Source organism: Babylonia areolata, chromosome 18, assembly GCF_041734735.1.
Source record: "Babylonia areolata isolate BAREFJ2019XMU chromosome 18, ASM4173473v1, whole genome shotgun sequence".
Classification (NCBI taxonomy): Eukaryota; Metazoa; Mollusca; class Gastropoda; order Neogastropoda; family Buccinidae; genus Babylonia; species Babylonia areolata.
Window position 1 is genome coordinate 45,036,974 of NC_134893.1, and position 25,108 is coordinate 45,062,081.

The 25,108-nt window shown below is 40.3% G+C and overlaps 2 protein-coding genes across 2 annotated transcripts in view; one reads left to right on the forward strand and one right to left on the reverse strand.

Annotated features, from left to right (window-relative positions):
* The window catches only part of LOC143292827 (uncharacterized), an 18,103-nt gene extending 8,125 nt beyond the window's left edge, over positions 1-9,978 (reverse strand). Inside the window, exon 1 of the mRNA XM_076603437.1 lies at positions 9,850-9,978. The gene's annotated coding sequence lies outside the window, so the exon portion shown is untranslated. The remainder of the gene's footprint in view (positions 1-9,849) is intronic.
* The window catches only part of LOC143292824 (uncharacterized), a 26,792-nt gene continuing 4,915 nt past the window's right edge, over positions 3,232-25,108 (forward strand). Inside the window, exons 1-3 of the mRNA XM_076603433.1 lie at positions 3,232-3,348; positions 8,508-11,599; positions 16,836-16,897. Of these exons, the coding sequence (XP_076459548.1) occupies positions 8,662-11,599; positions 16,836-16,897 (3,000 nt within the window). The 5' untranslated portion in view covers positions 3,232-3,348; positions 8,508-8,661. The remainder of the gene's footprint in view (positions 3,349-8,507; positions 11,600-16,835; positions 16,898-25,108) is intronic.

Sequence of the window (25,108 nt, forward strand, 5' to 3'; positions counted from 1 at the left end):
GTGTGTGTGTGTGTGTGTGTGTGTGTGACTTTAGAATGTGTGTGTGTGTATATATATATATATATATATATATAATTATATATATATATATATGTATATATATATATATATATATATACATTCTTTATATACATTCTAAAGTCACACACACACACACACACACACACACACACACACACACACACACACACACACACATATATATATATATATATATATATATATATATATATATATATATATATATATATATATATATATAATATTTTACTTTAGAATGTTTTATTTTCGTCGTAGACCGTCCATCTAGTCAGGCAACACATACCTCCGGAGACGGTCTACGATATTCAATTAACTGATCAATGATTAGTAAGAAAGAAATTAAAAAAAAAAAAAAAAAAAAAAGACACGAATGAATAGTTAGGCTACTGTAAATAAATGACACTGCTTCCCGGCTGGGAAGAGGTTGTGGCCATCGTAAAAACACAGTGAAAGCAACGGCCGGTGTAGTACCCAGAGCACAAAAACATTCGAGGGCAACAGACAAGCAGCCGCCATACAGGACAATAAGATTCGGAGAAAACCCGGCGGCGGGGCCTCATCCTTGCAGGACTCCATTCCATGCAGCGTCTGTGGACGAACTTGTGCCTCAAGAATTGGTCTTCATTTCCACATGAGGACTCACATCAGTATATGACCTGCCTGCCTACTCATCCGTCGGACACGACGGGAGAATCCCGCAGAGAGAGAGACTGAATCTATACCGAATAAATAAGTAAATATATAATATGATTAAGTGAACAAACAAATACACACTGTATAAAATTTTAAAAAACCCAAAAAAACTCCAGAAGATAACCGGCTTATTAAACAATCCATCTTCATCATCAGAAGTTATTTTTCTTCTTTTCTGTTTGTGTGAATAGCCCGCCGTGCTGGAGGTTTGCGTGTGACACAGAATCTCTGTCTGAATCTATGTCTTCAAAAATGTTTATGACAAGATTTGTGAGATGGAAAAACGAATATTAAACAGAGGGTACGTATGGACACACACAGAAACATCACTGTGTGTAGGCCTGCGTGGCCATTCATGCACATACATGAGTTCGTGCACTGATACCGTTCTCTAATACTGTGAAATGACGACCTGTTCAAAAACACATGCGGTTTAAAGACATTCAAAGAAAGAAGGAAAGGAAGCGCGCGCGCGCGCGCGCACACACACACACATTGACACACACACACACACACACGCATTGAAACACACATACACGCACGCGCGCGCGCACTCTCACACACAGACACACACACACACACACACACACACAAGTACACACGCTCGCACGCAAACACACACACACACACACATACACACACACACAGCGTACACTATCTAAAGATCCTGGATCCGGCTGTCTGTCTTCTACTTTGTAACTCAGTCCGATTAGGTATACTTACTAGGCTACTACAGCCTATTTATACAACAACAACAACAACAAAACAATTAAATGATAATGATGGTAATTAAAAACAAACTTTGGCGGCAGAAGGAATGGAACTTCCTGCGATCCAGACTGGCGACATTAATAATTTTACACTCTTTCACACTCATCTCGATCTGAAAAAGACTGATTCCCTGCCATTGCCAAAATACATTAAAACATAATGATGATTGTATTAAACGAAGTAAAAGAAAGAAAGAGAGACTGTTTAAACAGAGGTTCAGTACAAGCCAGCCCTTTATCTATTTCGCGCGCGTGTGTGTGTGTGTGTGTGTGTGTGTGTGTGTGTGTGCGTGAGTGCGTGCGTGAGTGCGAGCGCGCGCGCACGTGTGTGTGTGTGTGAGTGTGTGTGCGTGCGTGCGTGAGTGCGCGCGCGCGCGCGCGCGCGTGTGTGTCCATTCTTTAGTCAGAGGGCTTTGAAAGGTGAAAAGGTGAACAACCTCCCAAAAAATTAATGTGTACCGTGCCTTGATCAGTAGGCTACTGATTAGGCTATTTAACACCTCACTGACATTGGCCTTCGTCACGTGTACATGTTTGTCAGTGTGTGTGTGTGTGTGTGTGTGTGTGTGTGTGTGTGTGTGTGTGTGTTTGTTGTTGTTGTTGATGATGATGTTGTTTTTGTTACCCTCTCTCTGTCTGTCTCTGTCTCTCAGTGCCTCTGTCTCTCTCGATTTTCCATCTGAGCTTCTTGTTCAGTTCTGGAAGAAAACAGTAGTGCAGTTTTTGTCAGGTTTTTTTTTTTTTTTTTTTTTTTTTTTTTTTTTTTAATTGTACCCACCCCCATCCCCAGTGACATCGAGCCCTCAGTTATCGTTTTTTTTTTTTGTTTTTTTTTGGAGGGGGGCCGGAAGGGGGGGGTGGTGGTGGTGGTGACGGGGTATGAATTTGTTTTTCGGCGTGTGTCCAGATGTACCTCACTGAGCACTGTCTCGATGGCGGACTGGGTTTTGAACAACACATATTTATATCATTGAACTGAGTGAGCTGAGTGGGTTGAAGGGGCAATTAAGTAGCTCAGTTGCTTGCACCGGTCACGGCGATTGTCACAACAGCAACAACAACAAAAAGAGGATCACTAAGTGTGACTGGCAGAAAAGGAAACAAAAACAAAAAACTAACAAAAAAACAACAACAAAACAACCCCCCCCCCCAAAAAAAAACAACAACAAAAAACAAAAACAAACAAACACGGTGACACTGACACACTGACGCACGCACACATACTAGTACACACACGCGCACACAGAGACGTCGATTGACATAAGGCACACACACACACACACACACACACTGACATTCAATGGTACCTCAGTAACGCGCGCGCACACACACACACACAAACGCGCGCGCGCGCGTGAACACACAGTGACACACGGCGCATGCAGCACACTACACATATATTGCAAACAGCCAGTTTAGGCTTCACACACACACACACATACCACTGACACAGGCCCGAGAATGCGAAGTGGTAGCACATGGTCTAAATATTCGTTCTCAGCGCGCGCACACAGACTGGACTGACAGACAGACATACAGACAGAATTAAGGTGCATCATGTTTTGTTTTGTCTTGCGCGCGGACCCACACACGAAAAACAGAACCATTTTGGGCTGCTCCCTCAATTAGTGTGTCAGCGTGATCCGGAACCAATTCTTTTTTGTTCTCTCTCTCTCTCTCCCTCCTTTCTCTGCCTCTCTCTCTCGCGCCGTCTGGCTGAGTCTCGTCAGATTCTGCGCAATCTCCTGAGATCCTGCAATAAACTTCCTGTTTCATTTTGGCGTCTGCTGGCTTGTAAGACGGACGAATTCTTCGGTCCACTGCTGACTGCAACTGTCTTCTGGTATGCTTTCGTGTTTCATGTCCTAAAATGAATGATACAGTTTCGTGGTCATGAACATTTGTATTTTGTCCGTGGTGGGTGGTTTTCCGTTACATTTATAGTTGGAATGTCACTGTGACTGATCAGAGGCGGGTTAACCACAGACGTAACACTTGTTGATGTTCATAACAAACTATAAATATTAGTGTCTCAGGATTGCTTCAGACACGAATGGAACCGACGACAATAACGGAATAGCTTGAATCTGAATCTGAATCAACACGTCAACATATGTACAGACCTGCTAGTGCCTGAACCCCCTTCGTGTGTATACGCACGCAGAAGATCAAATACGTACGTTAAAGATCCTGTAACCCATGTCAGCGTTCGGTGGGTTATGGAGACACGGAAATGCCCAGCATGCATAAAATGCTAGTAATGGTCAAAGTTATGACCGCTGAGCATTAATGGAAGAAGAAGAAGAACACTGTGCCTTAAATTTTGATGATAGCCTTGTACGTGCTTAGTAATTGATAGATTTGAGACGAAAATTTAAACATTTAAAATTTTAAAAGTTAGTTCAGTTAAGGCGTCACTGCGTTCAGATAAATCCAACGCACTAAGTCAAGCCTTGAGGATTTTAATAGGACGTTTGTAAGCTGCGATCAGACGGTGGCTGGAGACAGTCCCTTCACTACTGCTACTTCTACTCCTCCTCTGCTTCTACTCCTACAGTCACCATGACCAGTTGGCCACGATGCACTAATGATTCATTCTCTCTCTCTCTCTCTCTCTTGTTAACCTAGATTTTATTTGTATTAAAATCAATTGTTCTTTCAATTTGTGTGGTGGCAATGATACACTGGAAAGTAGAATAGTGGAAGAAGCAATTTACAGAGGCAGCAGAAGCAGCTGCAGTACATAAGTAGTTTTATTCATAGTGATTCAGTTTGTCATTCTTGGAATTGAAAGACAGTTTAGTTACAACATCTATATTTCTTACCTAATGTGTCACTTGAACACAGTTGCCTTTGGCTTGTTTTTATGATGATCTCTCTACATTTCAGTCTCTTTCTTCCTGTTTTGTCTGTCTGTCAAACTGTGTGTGTGTGTGTGTGTGTGTGTGTGTGTGTGTGTGTGTGTACAGTTTTTTCTTTCTCATCATTCTTTCTGTATTTGTGTGGTGTCTGTGTATATTAATCATTAGCAAGGGCAGATGGGAAGAATAAGTAATGCCAAACATTGCAATATTTGAGTAATAATAAAGGTTTTAGTTTCTCCCACTTTGTTTTTTTTTTTTTTTTTTTTTTTACCTTTGTCTCTGCCTGTCTGCCTGGCACATACATATAGATGCACAGACAGACAGACAAACACACATAAGTATGGATTTTCTCTCTCTGTGTCTCTCTCTTGATCTCAGTCTCTGTCTGGCTGTCTCTGTCCCTCTCTCTGTCTCTCTGTGTGTCACACACATAGATGGTACATTCTCTCTCTCTCTCTCTCTCTCTCTCTCTCTCTCTCTCTCTCTCTCTCTCTCTCTTATACACATTTTTTCACATTCACAAGCAGTTAAGCCAGCAAAACATATAGGAACGTATATGTTCTTTGAAATTTTATGCAGATGGAAAATCACTGATGATTAAAACAGTGACAGTTGATCAATATATATTGAGATAGAAACACAAACACACACACACACACACACACACACACACACACACACACACACACACACACACACACACACACACACACACACACACACACACACACACTTGCAAACACACACACACATACACACACACGCACGCACACACAAAATAAGAGAGTACCATATAAATATGTAAAAGCATGCACTTGTGTAAAACATTAAATCAGTTATGGTGTCTTTGCTCGCAGTCAACAGTAATGGCCTTTTCAGTGGTACACACACACACACACACACACACACACACACACACACACACACACACAACACACACACACACACACACACACATATACAGACACACACACACGCACACGCGCACACACACCCCTTGCCCTCCACACAGACACCCCCCACCACACCCCACCCTATCCCCCCAAAAAATCCACACCACACAGCATACATATTTTTGTACATTGACACACATTTTGGAAGATAGATAGATACCTGGTGGATACTTTCTTTTTCCAGACTTTATAAAATGATGGATAAAATGATGGCCTTTTCCCCATTGCATAGTGTAAGTCTGTCCATGGCGAAATGGGCATGATAAATTAATGAGAGGACACACACTGGCAGACAGAGTATATGCAGGGTCCCTGTGTAGCAGGATGTGGCTTAGTCATTGCATCAGGCAGCCACAGGCTGAACTCTGATGACCTAATGCTTGGATTGTCATCATGAACATCTGGTTCTGTTATGAGCAGTGTGTGTAACTGTAAGCCTCTGTTGCTGACTCTTTGTCTTTATGTGCTGTTTGTTGTTCTCTTCAGTAAATATTCACATACAGAGGGGTTGGGGTGAAGGGGAAGGGAGTGTTTGTGTATATATATATATATATGTGTGTGTGTGTGTGTGTGTGTGTGTGTGTGTGGTTATGTTTGAGTGTGAGTAGGCGTGCTCTCTCTCTCTCACCCACTCTCTACCTCTTTATCTGTCCGCATGAAAAAATAGATAAATGAATGAATAGTTTGTTCATATTTAGGCCATAGCCCACCAGGAAGGGTTATTTGAATGAACAATAAGCACAACTTGCTGATCAACATAAGAAATGCAAACAGGACTAACAGCAAACACAACTTGGTGATATACATAAGCAATGCAATTAGGACGAACAACAAACACAACTTGTTGATCTATGTAAACAAGGCAAACAAGACTAACAATAAACACAACATGCTGATATATATAAACACCGCAAAAAAGACTTAACAATTAACACAACTTGTTCTACTACATAAACAATGAAAACAGGAAAACGAAATGGCCGTTTTTCGATATAGATATCTGTAACCCTCATACAAAAAGAAAGAAAGATTGTGTATAACATCGCACTTTGTGCATGATGTTAACAAGCGCAGTTTGAACTTGCAAGTCTCTGTAATGTTTATAATGAACAATTTAGCTCTAACACTAATACTGATAGTGTATGAGAGAGAGAGAGGGTGGGTTACTTTTTTTTTTTTTTTTTTTTTTTTTTTTTTTTTGCTGCCCCATCATCTGCTACTTTTGATTGGCATTACTCCAACACTGCTTATTCTAAGTCTCCCATACATAGCCACACCCAAGTTTGCCTGTCATAGTCCTAGTGTTGGCAGTCTACAGGGGACCATCGATGCTTGCTCACCAGACCACACACCACAGTAGACCCTGCACTGCTACCAAGTCACTTTGGAAGTGTTCATATTTAATGTGGTTAGGACACCACCTGCCAAGCCCCATACTGATGACAGTAATAGCTTAGTTGCAGAGCCAGACAGAGTGAGCATCTCCCCAGAGTGAAGACCGCCACCATATCCCTCCAAAAAGAGCCCGGCATGAATCTGTCAACACCAAAGACCTTGACAGGACTCACCCCAAGCATAGAAGTGGAGGGGTATTGGAACTGATTTCATCATGAAAGCAGAGCATGAAAAGCTACAGAACTTCAGACATTTTTTTTTTATATATATATATATTGATGATGAAGGAGGGGGATCATGATGACAGAAAAGCATGACAAGATACTAGAAAGACCTGATCCTCCACTGCAGGAGTTGTGGGGCACTTAGAGCGTGACACGACGCTAGGAACACCTGGTCATCCACTGCAGGTGTTGTGGGGGGTGAGAGCACGGCAAGACACTAGGAACACCTGATCATCCACTGCAGGTGTTGTGGGGCACTTAAAGCACAACAAGACACTAGGAACACCTGATCATCCACTGCTGGTGTTGTGGGGCACTTAAAGCACAACAAGACACTAGGAACACCTGGTCATCCACTGCGGGTGTTGTGGGGTCTGAGAGCACAGCAAGACACTAGGAAGACCTGATCATCCACTGCAGGTGTTGTGGGGTCTGAGAGCACAGCAAGACACTAGGAAGACCTGATCATCCACCGCAGGTGTTGGGGGGGGTTAGGGGGGGGGGGGGGATGAGAGCACGGCAAGACACTAGGAAGACCTGATCATCCACTGCAGGTTTTGTGGGGTCTGAGAGCACAGCAAGACACTAGGAAGACCTGATCATCCACTGCAGGTGTTGTGGGGTCTGAGAACACAGCAAGACACTAGGAAGACCTGATCCACTGCAGGGAGAGCATGACAAGACACTAAGAAGACTTTGTCATCCACTACAGGTGTTGTGGGGGGCTGAGAGCACAGAAAGACACTAGGAAGACCTGATTATCCACTACAGCAGTAAAGGTCTCCTTGATGAAAAGCATCAGCTTCTCCTAACAACTTAACATCTGCAGTGTATGGTGCTGTTTTGCTTTGGCAGTTAGGTAGTGAGAGTATAGACACTGGGATGATCACTAGCTGTCTGTTCTACAGTGTTATTTGCCTATGGCCTTTTTATGTATTTTTTGTATGGCTTCGAATGTTTTTTCCCCCCTTTTTTACATTTTTTTTTTGTAATCTGGGGATGTTAAATTAAGCGGAGGGGCTGAGTTCCTCAGCACAGACAAATCTTATTTGCCTTAAGGAGCCTAGTGGTAAAGATAACATGTCATGGTCTGTATTTTGTAGGCTTTTCTTAATGATTTTTTTTTTTTTTTAATTATTGATGTCCATCAGTTTTGTGTTTAACGCAGTTGAATATTATACACTTTGGCAGTCTAAATATGGCCCTATGAGGTCAGCTGGACTATAAAAGCAACAATGTCAATGTCAAAGCCAGCTGGACTGTGTGAGCAACAATGTCAGTGCCAGAGCCGACTTAACTACTAAGTGATTAGGAGTTTTAAGTGAAGACAAATTTCAGTATTAGCTGATTTAGGTACCTAGTAATTAGAAGTATCAAGTAATGGCCAGTTTCAATGATAGTCAGTTGAGCAATTTAGAAATTAGGAAGGACAAAAGAAAAAGAAAAGTACATGAGCTTGCCTTTTTTTTTCCTTCTTTTTTTATTTTTTAATTTATTCACTTGTCTGTGTTTATTGTTGTTGATGTTTTTGCACTCATGGGAGAGTACCTGTTTTATTTGTTGCAGGTGACTGGATGAAAACTTGGTCAGGAAATGGAGCCTGCTCAGTTCAAAATACTTTGAAAGTTGGCATGTGTGACAACATTAAGTTCAGTCACAAGAAAAAATATGCACATTAAATAGGATTTGATCTGCCTCAAACTATTGATGCATGCAGTAAATGCACACTGAACTGACAGTCAGACTCCAGACTCGAGGTGGTTTGAGGGCAGAGCAGTACAGCAGCATGGAGAAAGCAGCAGAACAAGACAGGAAGCCCAGACGTCTCAGCTTCAAGTCGTCCAGGTCTGCCACCCTTCCTGCTGGTGCTGTGCTCATGGACCAGCCTGGTGAGGGATTCTTCTCCAAGATCCGCAGGTCTTTCAAAATCCGCAAGAAAAATAAGTTCGTCCTTCAGCATTCCTTGGATGTGGCAGGGGCGTCTGGCGGGACTAATGCAGATAGTCTGAGCAAAAGCACTGATTCCCTGAAGAAGACAGACTCTGAGACCAGTGTGAAGGACAGATTTAGGGCACAGAAAGCATCTCAAGAGGTTTTCTGTGCCAAAGAAAATGTTGTTCTGGTCAGCAACAAATCTCGGTCGTGTTCTTCAGAGACTTCTGATAGGCCATCCTCTGCAGAGAATACTGCGCTGCATGGTGCAGCAAGCATCAGCTGCGACAAGGACCAGTGTCAGGGTGAGAAAGAAGCTGTAGCTGAAGCTTCAGCTGTGTGCCCTTTGTCAGAGGACAATAACAATGACAGATTTTTTGAGGACTTTGACCCCGACTATGATACCTTGGACAATATCAGGTGTCACTTTCAGAAAAAGAACTCTTCCCAGGTAAAAGCTGATCAAGATGTTGCTGAGGCAGAAACCAGTAATGCATCACAAGTCAGTGTTAGCCAGGGTACTGACAGGAAAGAAGACAGTAGCATGACCAATCCCAACACTGGTGTTTCCCAGGAGTGTCAGGCTCAGTCAGGGGCACATCCACCAATCCACAGACTGAAACTGTCCTCAGATAGTTCTGAACCAAAGAATACAAATGTGAGAGAGTCAGTAACTGATGTTTCCAGCACTGAACCTTGTGGAATATGTAATCCCCGCAATGTGATTCCAGCATTCAAAGACGATGATCTGTATGCCAATGCTAAAATTCTGAAGAGGAAGCAGCTGTGGAAATCACAGGAACTGTTACCGGCCGAAGTAAACGTCAGTCCACAGAGACCTGTTTCAAGTGGTTGCATGTCACCTGAGTGCAGCAACATACAAGAGACAGAAAGCTCAGAGTCTGTTGTTCCTCCTCCCCTGCCTGCAAGAAATTATTCACAAACAGACTTAGACACACTTAGCGACACAACTCACGTTTCTGGAGGTTTGTGGGCATCAGCTGAGCTCCAGTCTCCAATGAACAACAACCAGTTGCACACAACATCAGTCAGTGGTAGTGATGGAGTCAATATCAAAATGGAATCTGCTGCTTCAAACAGCGACAAAAAAGCTGCAACTCTGTTTCGGAGAGATAGTGCAGTCATTGAAATTGGACCAGTTGTTATCCTCGATTCAGATCAACACAGCCATCAAGGAAACAATTATGACAGTTCCCGTTCAGATGCTTGTTTAAAACTTCCTTGTTCACAGCACACCCAAACAGTGTGTGCATCCACAAACAGAGAGAAGCCCCACACTAATGAACCAGGTTTGCAGAATCCCCGAGAAGACAACTCATTTAAAGAGATAGAGGATGATCTTCCATTTATTGATGAAGACCCAGTGCTTAGTGATGACTACCAGCTGAGCAGGACAGGGATTGGGGATTGTACAAGGGGTGTTGAGTGTGGTGGAATTCCAAACAGTGCATGTAAAAGTGATACCACTCATGTGGGAAGTGGACACAGTACGGACAGCAAGTGTGCAGGCCAGCACTCAGCAGCAGCAGCCATTCCTGTCACTCCAGAAGGAGCACAGGCATCCAACATGAGCTGGAAATGGAAAATCAGAAACAGCCACAAACATCCACAGCCAGGACAGTCAAATGGCCAGATCTTGGAACCTGGTTCTCCAGAACCAGAACCAGAACCAGAACCGTGGCAGTCAAGATATGCTGTTGAAATGACCAATCCTTCTCTCTCACTCAGTCAGAGACGTTCATCAGCATCTTACCAGTCGTGTGCACCACCATTGTCTGCTCCTTTCCCGGCATCGTCAGCATGTCAGGCAGCCAGTGGTGACCCAGAGAGCAGACAAGGAAGCAGAATGCGTAAGGGGAAGTGCTCACCGCCAAAGACCAGGCCATTGTCCCTCACTCTCAGCCATCAGTTCCCCCTGCTGTCTGGGGCTGCACGTTCCACAGGGGAGAACCCTCCGCCTTTACCTGCCCTGTGTGTGCAGGATAGACCTCCACCTTTACCTGCTGGTGAGAGACCCCCACTTTCACCTACTGCCCTAAGGGAGGAGAGGCCACCACCGTTACCTGCTGGTCAGAGACCTCCACTTTCATCTGCTGGTGAGAGATCCCAGCTTTCACCTACTGTCCTTGGGAAGGACAGACCTCCACCTTTACCTGCAGGTCAGAGACCCCCGCTTTCACCTACTGTCCTAGGGGAGGACAGACCACCTTTACCTGCCAGTCAGAGACCCCCGCTTTCACCTACTGTCCTAGGGGAGGACAGACCACCTTTACCTGCAGGTCAGAGACCCCCGCTTTCACCTGCTGTCCTAGGGGACAGACCACCTTTACCTGCCAGTCAGAGACCCCCACTTTCACCTACTGTCCTAGGGGAAGACAGACCCCCACCTTTACCTGCTGGTCAGAGACCCCCACTTTCACATACTGTCCTAGGGGAGGAGACACCCCCACCGTTACCTGCTGGTCAGAGATCCCCACTTTCACCTACTGTCCTAGGGGAAGACAGACCCCCACCTTTACCTGCTGGTCAGAGACCCCCACTTTCACATACTGTCCTAGGGGAGGAGACACCCCCACCGTTACCTGCCTACCGCATCAGCGCGCCCAGGGCTGAAGGAAGGAATGTTGTGTCTGAAGAGCTGCCTCTGAGACGGGCTGCGGCCTCAGATGAGGACCAGGAGGCTCGTAAGAACCGTCGACATACCAGTAAGTTAGTCAGTTTTCCTTGTATAAATATTTTCCCTTCCTGTTACTACAGCAATGTGAGATGATATATATGTATGGTGTTAGCTGTCTAATGTTTGATCATCTGTTTGTGCTTGCATCAGCACTTAATTGGGAAATTGACCTGATGTGAGTAAGATGCTAAATAATCTAGCACACAGGCACACATGCACACTTGCTACCATGTGCATGCACACACACAAACACACACACACACACACACACATGCATGTATGCCATATATGCACCACACCACTCATGCATCCCTACCAAACACAAACATGCACACACATATGATATACACGCAAACATTATTCAACACAAAACAGACAGACACAAATGCAGTTGTTTGGCAGTGAGGTACTGTTAAAATTTTCATTTTTCCTATTTAGATATAGTTCTTTTATTTTGGTTCATGACCATTAACATTTACTTAACTGGAAACAAACTTACAAAGCCTTACAGATTTTATTTAATTTAAAAAGGCAGTACCATTGGTTCCATTTTTTTCCCACAGGTTTGGGGGTGGGGAGTCATTGGAAGGTGTTTCAGAAGTAGATGGATTTGAACCAGCATGTGTGTGTGTGGTGTGTGTGTGTGTGTGTGTGTGTGTTTAATTGTATACATGTATTTGTGCACATGTGTTTATATGTGTGTGTGTGTGACACTATGATATTCAGCCAGTAATGTTGTCTACAACTAACTCTAAACTTTGATACGTCCCTGTGTAAGGCCAATTTATGAATAAGTAAATTCTGAAAATAAAAAGAAAGAAAAAGTGTTAAATTCTTGTTAAAAAAAAATCCTTCTTCTTGATCAAAACAGCAAGTATACTATATGCTCAAACATCGACAACAGTTATAACATCTCCACCAGTCTCCGCAGAGTACAAAGCATTTGTGATGAACACTTCATTTTTTTTTTTTTTTTAATAATTCTTTTAAGCAGGACGAAACATGGCAAGAGAGCATTATTTTGGGCCATATCAGTTCAGACAGTTTCTGTTTCTTTAATCACAAGGTATTCAGCACATCCAGTCTACGTGTGATGATCAGAACGGCATGACACACAAACCTTGGGGTAATATGAATTTAAGATAAGAACTAAATGAGCAGCTTCACAATACTTGTTGTGTATACATTGTATGTACGCAACTAAATCATAACTTTTTCAAAAGGGGTTCACATTTTTGTGCTGTGATGCCTCCTGTACTGTGAAAAATGTTTTGCTCTGATGAGGAATAAAAGTAGTCATGATTGACAATGACATTCTGAGATTAAAAAACAACAAAACAGTTGAATGACTCTTTTGTGAAAATTAATTGTAATCACTGTTGGTGTTGTCAAATGAACGAAAAAGCCAGCTGAATCAAGTACACTTTGTTGTTGTTTAAAATGTTTTGGTTTATTTCGGGAATATATATATATATATATATATATATATGTGTGTGTGTGTGTGTGTGTGTGTGTGTACGTTATTTTTCTTCTTTTCTTGATTTCCTGCCTTTTTTTTTTTCACTTTCTTTCTTTGTAATTATGTGTGTGTGTTTGTGTGTGTGTGTGTGTGTGTGTGTGTGTGTGTGTTTATCATTCATAGCTTGTATTTTATTTGTTTATTTATTTATCTATTTGTTCATTTATTTGTTTATTTAATTATTCACTTCATTATTCATCAGATTTCAAATTTCAGGCTGGCTGAAGCGTGCAGTGGAATATACAAACATTTTAAGCGTGCCATCAAAAACTGTGTGCATTTATATTAAGTACAACGCCAACACTAATTTTTTGGTAATGGTACGTCCCTATTTCAGAGTGGCGGTACTCTTCCCCGTCGAGTGGGATGTTAAATAGTCTGCTCTTTGTCCCTTGTTCTGGGTGACAGTGACATCATCTGTGTCATCTCTAGGGACCGGATGCGGGAAATGTGTCGCCAGTGATAACGTAGCCGTGTAGCAGTGAACGTTAGCATGCCATTGCTGCGTAGTTTGTAGTGTAGTGTGTGCTGAAACTGAAGTTCTGTGTTTGTTTTGTGTTTGTGTTGGGTTTTTGTCACTGTTTGTTCTTGAGAAGAGAGAGTTGAGGGAAGGTGGGGGATGTTGGTTTGGTGATGGATGTATTGTGACGGAGTGTGTGTGTGTGTGTGTGTTTGTGTGTGTGTGTGAACATGCGTGTATGGACATGTGTGTGTGTGTGCCTGTGTGCGTACATGTGCATGCACGCATGTGTGTGCTTGTGTGTGTGTGTGTGTGTGTGTGTGTGTGTGTGTTATGTGATCGAAATGAATGAATGTATGTCTGACTAAATCTATGACCCTGTAGTGAATCCATAGATAATAAACCAATGAGTGAAAGAACACACACACACACAAGCACATATGGGTCAGTCTCTCGAGACGGGTACCATTTGTGTTACATGGGGGTAAAAAATTTAAATTGCCGTTTTGCCTTCAAAACCCATCAAACGCTGTAGATTATGACTTTATCCTTCCCTCACACACATGCACACATACACACAAGCCCGCACACACACAAGTGCATACACACATGCACACACATTCACAGACAGGCATGCACACACACACACGCACGCGCACCCGCACCCCCCCCCCCCCCCCCCCCCCCCACACACACACACATACACACACACACACACACACACACACACACACACACACACACACACAAAGGGTACACCAGGTTTGAGGGATTGTTTTTCATTGTGTGCTGCTAAATTCTGTACCCTTTGTGATTCTTAGCCGTAAATGGATTTGTGTACTGACAAATGCTAATCAAACCAGTCTTTGGATTAGCTCATTGATTTGAACTTATATACGTAGCAGTAATTGACTCTCAGCATTACTTACATACTTCTTTAATCAGTTATCCCTTGCTGTACTTTGTTACTTATATACATAGCAGTAATTGACTCTCAGCATTACTTACATACTTCTTTAATCAGCTATCCCTTGCTGTACTTTTGTTATTTATTCACTTATTCCTCCATCATGGGTCTCTCAAACACATGCTCACTAAGAAGCAATTCACCCTGTCTGTACATTGAGTCAGTCAGACCCATACTTGCTATGCAGTCACTTTAGCAGAGCTGTCCTATCTGTACATTGTGGGTCAGTCAGACCCAGACTTGCTATGCAGTCAGTTTAGCAGAGCTGCCCTATCTGTACCTTGTGGGTCAGTCAGACCCATACTTGCCATGCGGTCACTTTAGCTTAGCTGTCCTATCTGTACGTTGTGGGTCAGTCAGACCCATACTTGCCATGCGGTCACTTTAGCTTAGCTGTCCTATCTGTACATTGTGGGTCAGTCAGACCCAGACTTGCTATGCGGTCACTTTAGCAGAGCTGTCCTATCTGTACATTGTGGGTCAGTCAGACCCATACTTGCTATGCACTCACTTTAGCAGAGCTGTCCTATCTGTACATTGTGGGTCAGTCAGACCCATACTTGCCATGCGGTCACTTTAGCTTAGCTGTCCTATCTGTACATTGTGGGTCAGTCAGACCCATACTTGCCATGCGGTCACTTTAGCTTAGCTGTCCTATCTGTACGTTGTGGGTCAGTCAGACCCATACTTGCTATGCAGTCACTTTAGCAGAGCTGTCCTATCTGTACATTGTGGGTCAGTCAGACCCATACTTGCTATGCAGTCACTTTAGCAGAGCTGTCCTATCTGTACGTTGTGGGTCAGTCAGACCCATACTTGCCATGCGGTCACTTTAGCAGAGCTGTCCTATCTGTACATTGTGGGTCAGTCAGACCCATACTTGCTATGCGGTCACTTTAGCAGAGCTGTCCTATCTGTACATTGTGGGTCAGTCAGACCCATACTTGCTATGCGGTCACTTTAGCAGAGCTGTCCTATCTGTACATTGTGGGTCAGTCAGACCCATACTTGCCATGCGGTCACTTTAGCTTAGCTGTCCTATCTGTACGTTGTGGGTCAGTCAGACCCATACTTGCTATGCGGTCACTTTAGCAGAGCTGTCCTATCTGTACATTGTGGGTCAGTCAGACCCAGACTTGCTATGTGGTCACTTTAGCAGAGCTGTCCTATCTGTACGTTGTGGGTCAGTCAGACCCATACTTGCCATGCGGTCACTTTAGCTTAGCTGACCTATCTGTACGTTGTGGGTCAGTCAGACCCATACTTGCCATGCGGTCACTTTAGCAGAGCTGTCCTATCTGTACGTTGTGGGTCAGTCAGACCCATACTTGCTATGCAGTCTATGTTGTGGGTCTGTGAGACCCATATTCTGGGGAGGGGGGAACCAGGTGCTTGCACACAAACCCAAACACAAAAGCTGCGTTCATGAAATATGGCGTCAAAAAATGACAGATCTGTGGAATTGAGGTTGAGTTTGATGAGAGTGTAAGTAAAGCAGTGCTCATTTTTGTGTTGATACATAGATTTGTTTGTTTGTTTGTTTTTTGGGTTTTTTTGTTTGGTTTTTTATTTATTTATTTATTTTTTTGTTCTTCAGAAAATAGTGGGAATAGGCGCAGCTATTTGAAAGATGTGTTTCTTCATTTATTACCTCACAGAGACCATAGAGAGTGTGCAAAAACAATTTCCATACAGAATTTATGGAATACACAACATCTGGAGTTAAAAAAAAAAAAAAAAAAAAAGAAAGAAGAAAGGATTTTGAAAATATTTTTTCAACACAAAAAATGGGTCCAGCCGGTTGTTTGGCCCATCCTTCTATGACTACTGTATTGTATTGTATTACTAATTTTGTCACAGCAGATTTCTCTGTGTGAAATTCAGGCTGCTCGCCGCAAGGAGGGTGAGTTGCTACACTGAGAGTGCCACCTTTTTTTTCTTTTTTTTCTGCCTGCAATTATATTTGTTTTCCTGTCAAAGTGGATTTTTCCTACAAAAATTTGCCAGGGACAACCCTTTTGTTGCCATGTGTTCTTCTACATGCTCTAAATGCATGCTGTACATGGGACCTCGGTTTATCATCTAATCCGAATAACTAGCACCCAGACCACCACTCAAGGTCTAGTGGAGTGGGAGAAAATACTGGCAGCTGTGGAGTTTGAACCAGTGCTTTCAGATTCTCTCGCTTCCCAGGCAGATGCGTTACCACCAGGCCAACACTCCATTCTGTGGCCTTCTGTGCCTTTCCTCAGTCAGAACCACAACCAGGTGTGAGGTTGGCTGCATTCAACAGACACACCATCTTCGTTTGTGTACAGGTGCTGTGGATGCTACCCGTGCTCACAGTGACTTTCTGAAGAGTATGAAGCAGCTGAAAGAAGTGAGTTGTGTCATGCATTTGGTCTTCATTGTCTTTGATTTTTTTTTTCCATCTGTGTTCTGTCTCTTTGTCTCTGTCTTTCTGTCTGTCTGTCTCTCGCTCTCTCTCTCACTCACTCACTCTCTCTCTGTATACTCATCATGCAAAATCCACCAGTTGAAATGGATTTCTCTATAATTTTTTTTATTTTTTAATTTTTTTTTATTTTTTATGTGTGTTTGTGTGTGTGTGTGTGTGTGTGTGTGTGTGTGTGTGTGTGTGTTTGGGTGTGTTTCCAGAAAAAGTCACGTAGTTATCCATCTTGCTCTTTCTCTCTCTCTTCATGACTTGTACACATGTGCATTTGTCCAAAATTGTGAAGCGGAAAATATTTTGTTTGTGTCAGTAATATCAAGAATGGCATAAACAAAAGATAGAAACAGGATGACTTAATAGGAGGATACAGTTTTATCTCTTGTGACACACATGCACGCACACACTCATGCACGCGCACATGCACGCGCGCGCGCGCACACACACACACACACGCAGAGATCCGTCTAATAACACTTCTAATGAATAGACATTAAACTGAAGATCTCACACACAGATAGTTACACACACACACAGATCTGAAAGTTTGATGTTTTAATAGTTCCTCGCAACAGTTCATTTTAAGTGACTCTTGTGTCAGGGCTCATTATATGACATATGACAGTCTATACATTACACTTTGATGGATCTGACTGCTTGAGGTGTGCACAAATAAACATTCTGTTATCAGCAACAAATGTCATAATGTACAGAATTGATGATTATGTCAAACTCTTTGAAGAACTGCTTTTGTTTGGCAAAACACAAGTGTTTGCTACTTGTGATTTATTTTGAATGATTTTACATGCCAAACTCCTATACAAAAGTAAATTCAACAATTAGTCTTCAGAGCATTTACAATGCAGATCAGTTTCAGGTTGAAAATTGATGAATGTCCTTATATTTTGATTAACCATTCTTCTTCTGCGTTCATGGGCTGCAACTCCCTCGTTCACTTGTATGTACACGAGTGGGCTTTTATGTGTATGACCGTTTTTACCTCGCCATGTAGGCAGTTATACTCCGCTTTTGGGGGTGTGCATACTGGGTATGTTCTTGTTTCCATAACCCACCGAACAGACATGGATTACAGGATTTTTAACGTGTGTATTTGATCTTCTGCTTGCGTATACACATGAAGAGGGTTCAGGCACCAGCAGGTCTGCACATATGTTGACCTGGGAGATCGGAAAAATCTCCACCCTTTACCCGCCAGGTGCCATCACCGACATTTGAATGCGGGACCCTCAGATTGAAAGTCCAACGCTTTAACCATTCGGCTACTGCACTTGTCTTGATGAACTATTCTTTGCTTTGTACAGAATGGAGCAGCTGCATGCCTGTCACCTAGCTGTAGTCTTTTTAGCTCTAGTATTGCCAAATATACTCTTTGAAATACGGACCACATTTGTTGCAGCGTTTCCCTGTTAAAGTAGAATTTGTAAGCTCCTCTTTGCTTACATTGTGTCCATTACATACCTATTCTTTTACATTATTTCATCTCAGAAGCGTTATTTGGCTGCCTTATTATTTTTCTTTAGTATGTATTATATCACCTAGTTAAAAATGTGTTTCTATTTTGTTCTTTAAATACAAGATGATATTATGTTTGTTCACAGACCTTATTGCTCATATAAAATCCTACTAAAGGATATTCAGTGTACACCCCCGAAAACAGAGTATGGCTGCCTACATGGCGGGGTAAAAATGGTTATACATGTAAAAGCCCACTGGTGTAGTATACAAGTGAATGTGGGAGTTGCAGCCCACAAAGAAAGAAGAAGAGTACATTACTATGTGTACATGAAAACCTTTGCAAAATTCATTCTTTAAAAAATAATTTTGGGGGAAAAAAATAAGAATTTTTTTTATAGACAAGGAATACATAGAGGAATACGTATTCTTTTAAAAGTAAAATCATTCACGAAGTACAATGTCTTTGAGCACTCTTGAAAGAGAAAAAGAAAGGGATATAAAATATATATATGTGTGTGTGTGTGTGGAGAGAAGGAAGCACAATCACACACACACACACACGCACACACACAGAGACACACACACACACATACCTTAAAGCTCTCGAAAGAGAAAGAGAAGGTGAGGTTGAGAGAGAGACAAAGAAAGAGAGAGAGAGAGAAGCACGGACACTGGCACAACAAACAAGTCATGACATCCTTCCAACTGGTATTGTATTGTATTACTATTTTTTGTCACAACAGATTTCTCTGTGTGGAATTTGGGCTGCTCTCCCCAGGGACAGCGCGTCGGTACGCTGAGAGCGCTACCCATTTTTTTTTGCATTTTTTCCTGCCTGCAGTTGGTTTTTTGACTCACTTGTGTAAACAAAGTGAGTCTATGTTTTAACCCAGTGTTCGGTTGTCTGTGTGTGTGTCTGTGTGTCCGTGGTAAACTTTAACATTGACATTTTCTCTGCAAATACTTTGTCAGTTGGCACCAAATTAGGCATAAAAATAGGAAAAATTCAGTTCTTTCCAGTCATCTTGTTTAAAACATTATTGCGCCTCTGGGATGGGCACAAAAAAATAAAAAATGAAGCCTAATTATATGCAAACTGCATTTACTGTTATATTTACGAGCGTATATTTTTTGTATTCTCTAAACTTGGCACTTTGATCTGATATTCTGACCCAACAACAAGAGCAGTCATTATTATCATTTTTTGGTCAAACAGGAACATCTTTTGCTAAGCATGGAAGTTTTATTTATTTTGCAAACGTTTTGGTGCACGTAATAAAAAAAGGGAAATTACTCTGTAATTAATGCAAGGGGACTTAATTTGCTTTAAACTGATCTTTCTCATCTTAAACATTACATTTTGAAATTATACACAATACATAAAAAGCTTGGATTTTTTAATTTTTTTTTAAGTGTATCACAAGTGAGTCTTGAAGGCCTTGCCTCTCTTGTTTTATTTGTTTTCCTATCGAAGTGGATTTTTCTACAGAATTTTGCCAGGGACAACCCTTTTGTTGCTGTGGGTTCTTTTACATGGGCTAAATGCATGCTGCATACTGGCACGAATGTTATGTGAATATTGTCTTAGTTGTTTTGAGTTTTACTAATTTGTTAAAAAAAAAAAAAGAATCTGAAAAGAGAGAAAAAAAGAGAAGACAAAATCGCTCGCACGATTTTTACAAGTTTTGTACACACACGCGCGTTGACTTACACACACGCGCGCGCGTGCGCGCGCGCGCGCACACACACACACACACACACACACACACACATCTTGTAAAAAATACTTTCCACGAGAATGGGAAGGAGTTTCGTGAAATACGGCTTTATGAAATCAAAATTTGTGCGATGTTGTGTTCCCTGATCGCCAAGGATGGTCAGAGGAAAACAGGTGTCTGTTTTTTTTTTTGTTTTTGTTTTTTGTTGTTTTTTTTGTTTACTTGTTTGTTTTTCTTCTTTGCCAATGTATGTGTATTTTTATGTGAACGGAAAATATTTTGTCTTGTTTCTTTCTTTTTCATATATTTCATTTGACTTTCGCCAAATATTTGAGTGTCTGATGCTTCAGTTTGTAAAGAACAAGGAATTCATCATCGTTCTTGTTCTTTTTTCATTTCTTAGATTAGAAAAAATGGTACAGGTGGAAAATTTTGTTTTTGAAATATTAATGGTGCAATATGTGTGGTCCAATATACAATTCACTCATGAATAGTCTAAAAATATCATCCTTAAACTGCCAGGGGCTAGGTGCTTTTCAAAAAAGGAAAGATGTTTTACAATACTTAAGGCAAAAACAATATTCAGTCTATTTTTTACAAGATACACACTTTACAAAAAAGATGGAGAGACAAATAAGGGCTGAATGGGGTTATGAATGTGTTTTTTCATCTAATAATTCTAGGTCACGAGGAGTAGCTATCTTGCTGAATAACAACTTTCAGTTCAAAATTAAAAAAACCATTACAGATACTCATGGTAATTATATCATTTTGGTCTTAAACATATTTGATATTGAAATTCTATTGGTAAACCTTTATGGCCCTAACAGAGATGACCCTATATTTTTTGAAGAAATTCAGAAAAAAGTTGAAGAGCAAGAAATTTCTAACATCATAATGGGAGGGGATTGGAATTTAGTAATGAATCCCAACGTAGACTACCACAATTATAAGCATGTGAATAATCGGGGAGCACAAGAAAGAGTTTTAAAGATGATAGATGACTTACAGTTAGTAGATATATGGAGGGAACTCAATACTGAAGTCTTAAGATACACTTGGAGGAGACCAACTCCCTTACAACAAAGCCGTCTTGACTTCTTCTTGATCTCAGATAACCTGGTTACTGATGTTAAAGACGCTGATATTTTGTACGGTTATAGAAGTGACCACTCTTTAGTCAAAGTTGACTTAGTATTTAATACAGAACCCAAAAGAAAACCTTTTTGGAAATTTAACTCATCTTTACTTAGAGACAGTGATTATATTAAGTTAGTGAAAGAAACAATAGAGAAAATAAAGGAACAGTATGCAGTATTACCTTACACACGAGAAAATATATGTAATATCCCGAATGATGAAATTCAGTTTACTATAAGCAGCCAGCTCTTTTTAGATGTGTTGATAATGGAGATAAGAGCAAAAACTATAACTTTTGGAATAAGAAAGAAAAAGCAACAAATAGAAACAGAGGAAATGTTAGAAGAGGAAATACAACGACTCGAAAAGGAAGTTCGGTCGTATAATATAATTAGAGAATTGCAGGAGAAGACGGAAGAGCTCATACAGTTAAGGAATTTGAAAATGGAAGGGATAGCTTTAAGATCTAAAGCAAGATGGGCATCTCAGGGTGAAAAAGTAAGTAAATATTTTTGTAATCTTGAAAAACGTCACTTTATCAGCAAACACATGTTAAAGTTATTTACAGATCAAGGCAATATACTGACAGAAACAGATGAAATACTAAAGGCGACAAGACATTATTATGAAGACCTATACAAAGAACAGAATGTAAAAGATTTAGATATTAGTGAGTATGTAAACAACTTACCCAGACTTGATGAGACAGAATCAAAACAACTAGAAGGATTAATTACAAGACAAGAAGCCACAGATGCTATCAGACGAATGCAAAACGACAAGAGTCCAGGTACAGATGGAATGACTGTAAATTTTTTCAAATTTTTTTGGAAGGACATTAGTGACTTTGTTGTGAGATCACTGAATGAAGGATTTATAAGTGGAGAAATGTCAACGACACAGAAAGAAGGATTAATTACATGCCTGCCAAAAGGGGATAAACCAAGGGAATACTTAAAAAACTGGAGGCCTATATCCTTGTTAAACGTTATTTATAAGATAGGATCAGCATGCATAGCTAGTAGAATTAAGTCAGTCCTGCCTAAGTTAATAAATGAAGATCAGACAGGTTTCATTCCAGGTAGATACATTGGTGATAACTTAAGAATACTATATGACATCATGCATTACTTAGAAAAAGAAGACATTTCAGGCTTACTAGTTTCAATAGACTTTGAAAAGGCATTTGATTCAGTAAACTGGGTATATATGAACAAGGTCTTAAACGCTTTTGGATTTGGAGAAGATATATGTAAATGGGTAAGCACTTTTTATAGAAATATAAAGTCATATGTCATAGTAAATGGTAAGGTATCCCAGAGTTTCAGAGTACAAAGGGGGTGCCGCCAGGGAGACCCGATTTCGCCATACCTCTTTGTATTGTGCTCTGAGATTCTGGCATGTAAGATAAGGGAAGATGAGGGTATTAAAGGCATTAGCATATTGAACACCGAATTTAAAATTTGTCAGTTTGCCGATGACACAACTTTTACGTTAGAGGGAGATAAAGAATCGTATGAGAAATTATTCGAAACACTAAATAGATTTGAAGAATTTTCAGGTCTGAAGTTAAATTATGATAAAACGCTAAATGTTTGGTTAGGGTGTATGAGAAATTCGAAAAGGAAGTATCTCCCAGAAAAGAATATGAAATGGAACCCCCCCAAATTCAAGATTTTAGGTATATGGTTTTTAAACGATCTATCAAAAATAACTGAAGTGAACACAAGGGACAAATTAATAGAAGCAAAAAAATTATTCAAGATTTGGTCAAAACGTATATGCACACCCCTCGGTAGAATTGCTATTCTCAAATCTCTCATACTTTCAAAGCTAATATACTTATGGATTCTTCTTCCAAACCCTCCAGACAAAGAAATAAAAGAATTACAGAGACTATGCTATGAATTCGTATGGGATAAAAAGCCAGATAAAATTAAAAGAAAATACTCAATACATAAAGTTGCAAATGGAGGAATAGGTATACCAGACATAAAAAAGTTTATACATGCTCTTAAGATAACATGGATAAGGAAATTATACACAGGAACACCAAAGTGGAAGAGAATCTTACTTATAAAATGCCAAGAAATTAACTCACTAAATCTTTATGGTTCAAAAAAGTTTCTGACTATCGAATGTAACCAATTTTGGAAAGATGTTTTTCAGGCATACTCGAATTTTACGAAACAAATAGAATTAAAAGAGTCACACGAGGTACTTGCAGAGCCCCTCTTTTATAACGACAAATTTAGAGTTGGTAACAATACAATCCACTACAAATGTTGGACAAATAAGAATATATATCTGGTTAGAGATGTTGTTGATGAGAATGGGTGCTTCCTTAGTTACACATGCTTTAGAGAAAAATATAATATTAATGTAAATTATTTAGTGTATATGGGATTGATACATTCGATAAAAAGTTACTTAATTACACATAATATTTATCTAAGTGATAAAACCTGTAATGAACAATCGAAAGCACTACACTTAATATCCTCTACTATGAAAGGCTCGCAACTATATTATGATATACTTCTTGAACCACTCTTTATTTACAATATAAGTTCTTTTGTTAAGTGGGAGCAAAAATTAGATATCATCGTTAATTGGGTAACCACCATGAAGCAAATAAAAAAAGTAAAAGAGATAAAATTAAAGTGGTTTCAAATTAGAATTTGTCACAACATTTTAGTTACAAACAAAATTCTGAAGAAAATGGGTATTACAAACAGTGACAAGTGCAATTTTTGTAAAAATGAAATAGATTCAGTACAACATTATCTATGGTTTTGCAAGTTCTCTCAATTGTTTTGGAAGGAATTAGAGAACGTCTTAAAAGAAAGATGTGATACTTGCTCAAACGTTAAGTTAAACATAGAATTAGTTCTATTTGGAAATGATGAAATTACAAAAATAGATGAAATTTTCAACTATATTATTCTTGTTGCAAAATATTTTGTTTATAAATGCAGAATAAATAAGATTAAACCATGTATAGAGCACTTTTTGAATGATTTAAGAAATAGTTATAAGGTAGAAAGATATATGCATTCAATGGAAATGTTAAGTGCTGTATTTATGAGAAAATGGTGTCCATATATAAAACTTCTTGAAAACAGTAACCCATAACAAAATAGTATGAAAGATCAAAATGCACAATAATAATGAAGGCTCAATGATTTTTTATGTATGTATATATATATATATATATGTATGTATATATATATATATATATATATATGTATATATATGTGTGTATATGTATGTGTGTATATGTATGTATGTATATATATATATATATATAATAATAATAATAATAATAATAATGGATACTTATATAGCACACTATCCAGAAATCTGCTCTAGGTGCTTTACAAAAACGCTTTTGATAACATAAAACATTATATCTATGTTACATACGCACACCAAAATGAGACCACACACACACACACACACACGCACGCACGCGCACACACACACGCACGCACGCACGCACACACACACACACACTGCATACATACATTTTAACATACATGTGTATCTAACAGCTACCCTAACAAATACGCACACATAGGCAGGCACAAACTTACATAAACACACGCGCACACAATACACATTCATATACATGCATGTAGTTGTGGACCTGCCACAATTGAACTTATTGCTGAGGGAAAAGGTGAGTTTTGAGACGAGATTTAAAAGATGCGAGGGAATCAGAATGACGGAGGTTATGAGGGAGCTTGTTCCACGTCTTTGGCGATTGAAAAGAAAACGATCTGTGTCCATAGGTCTTACTTCT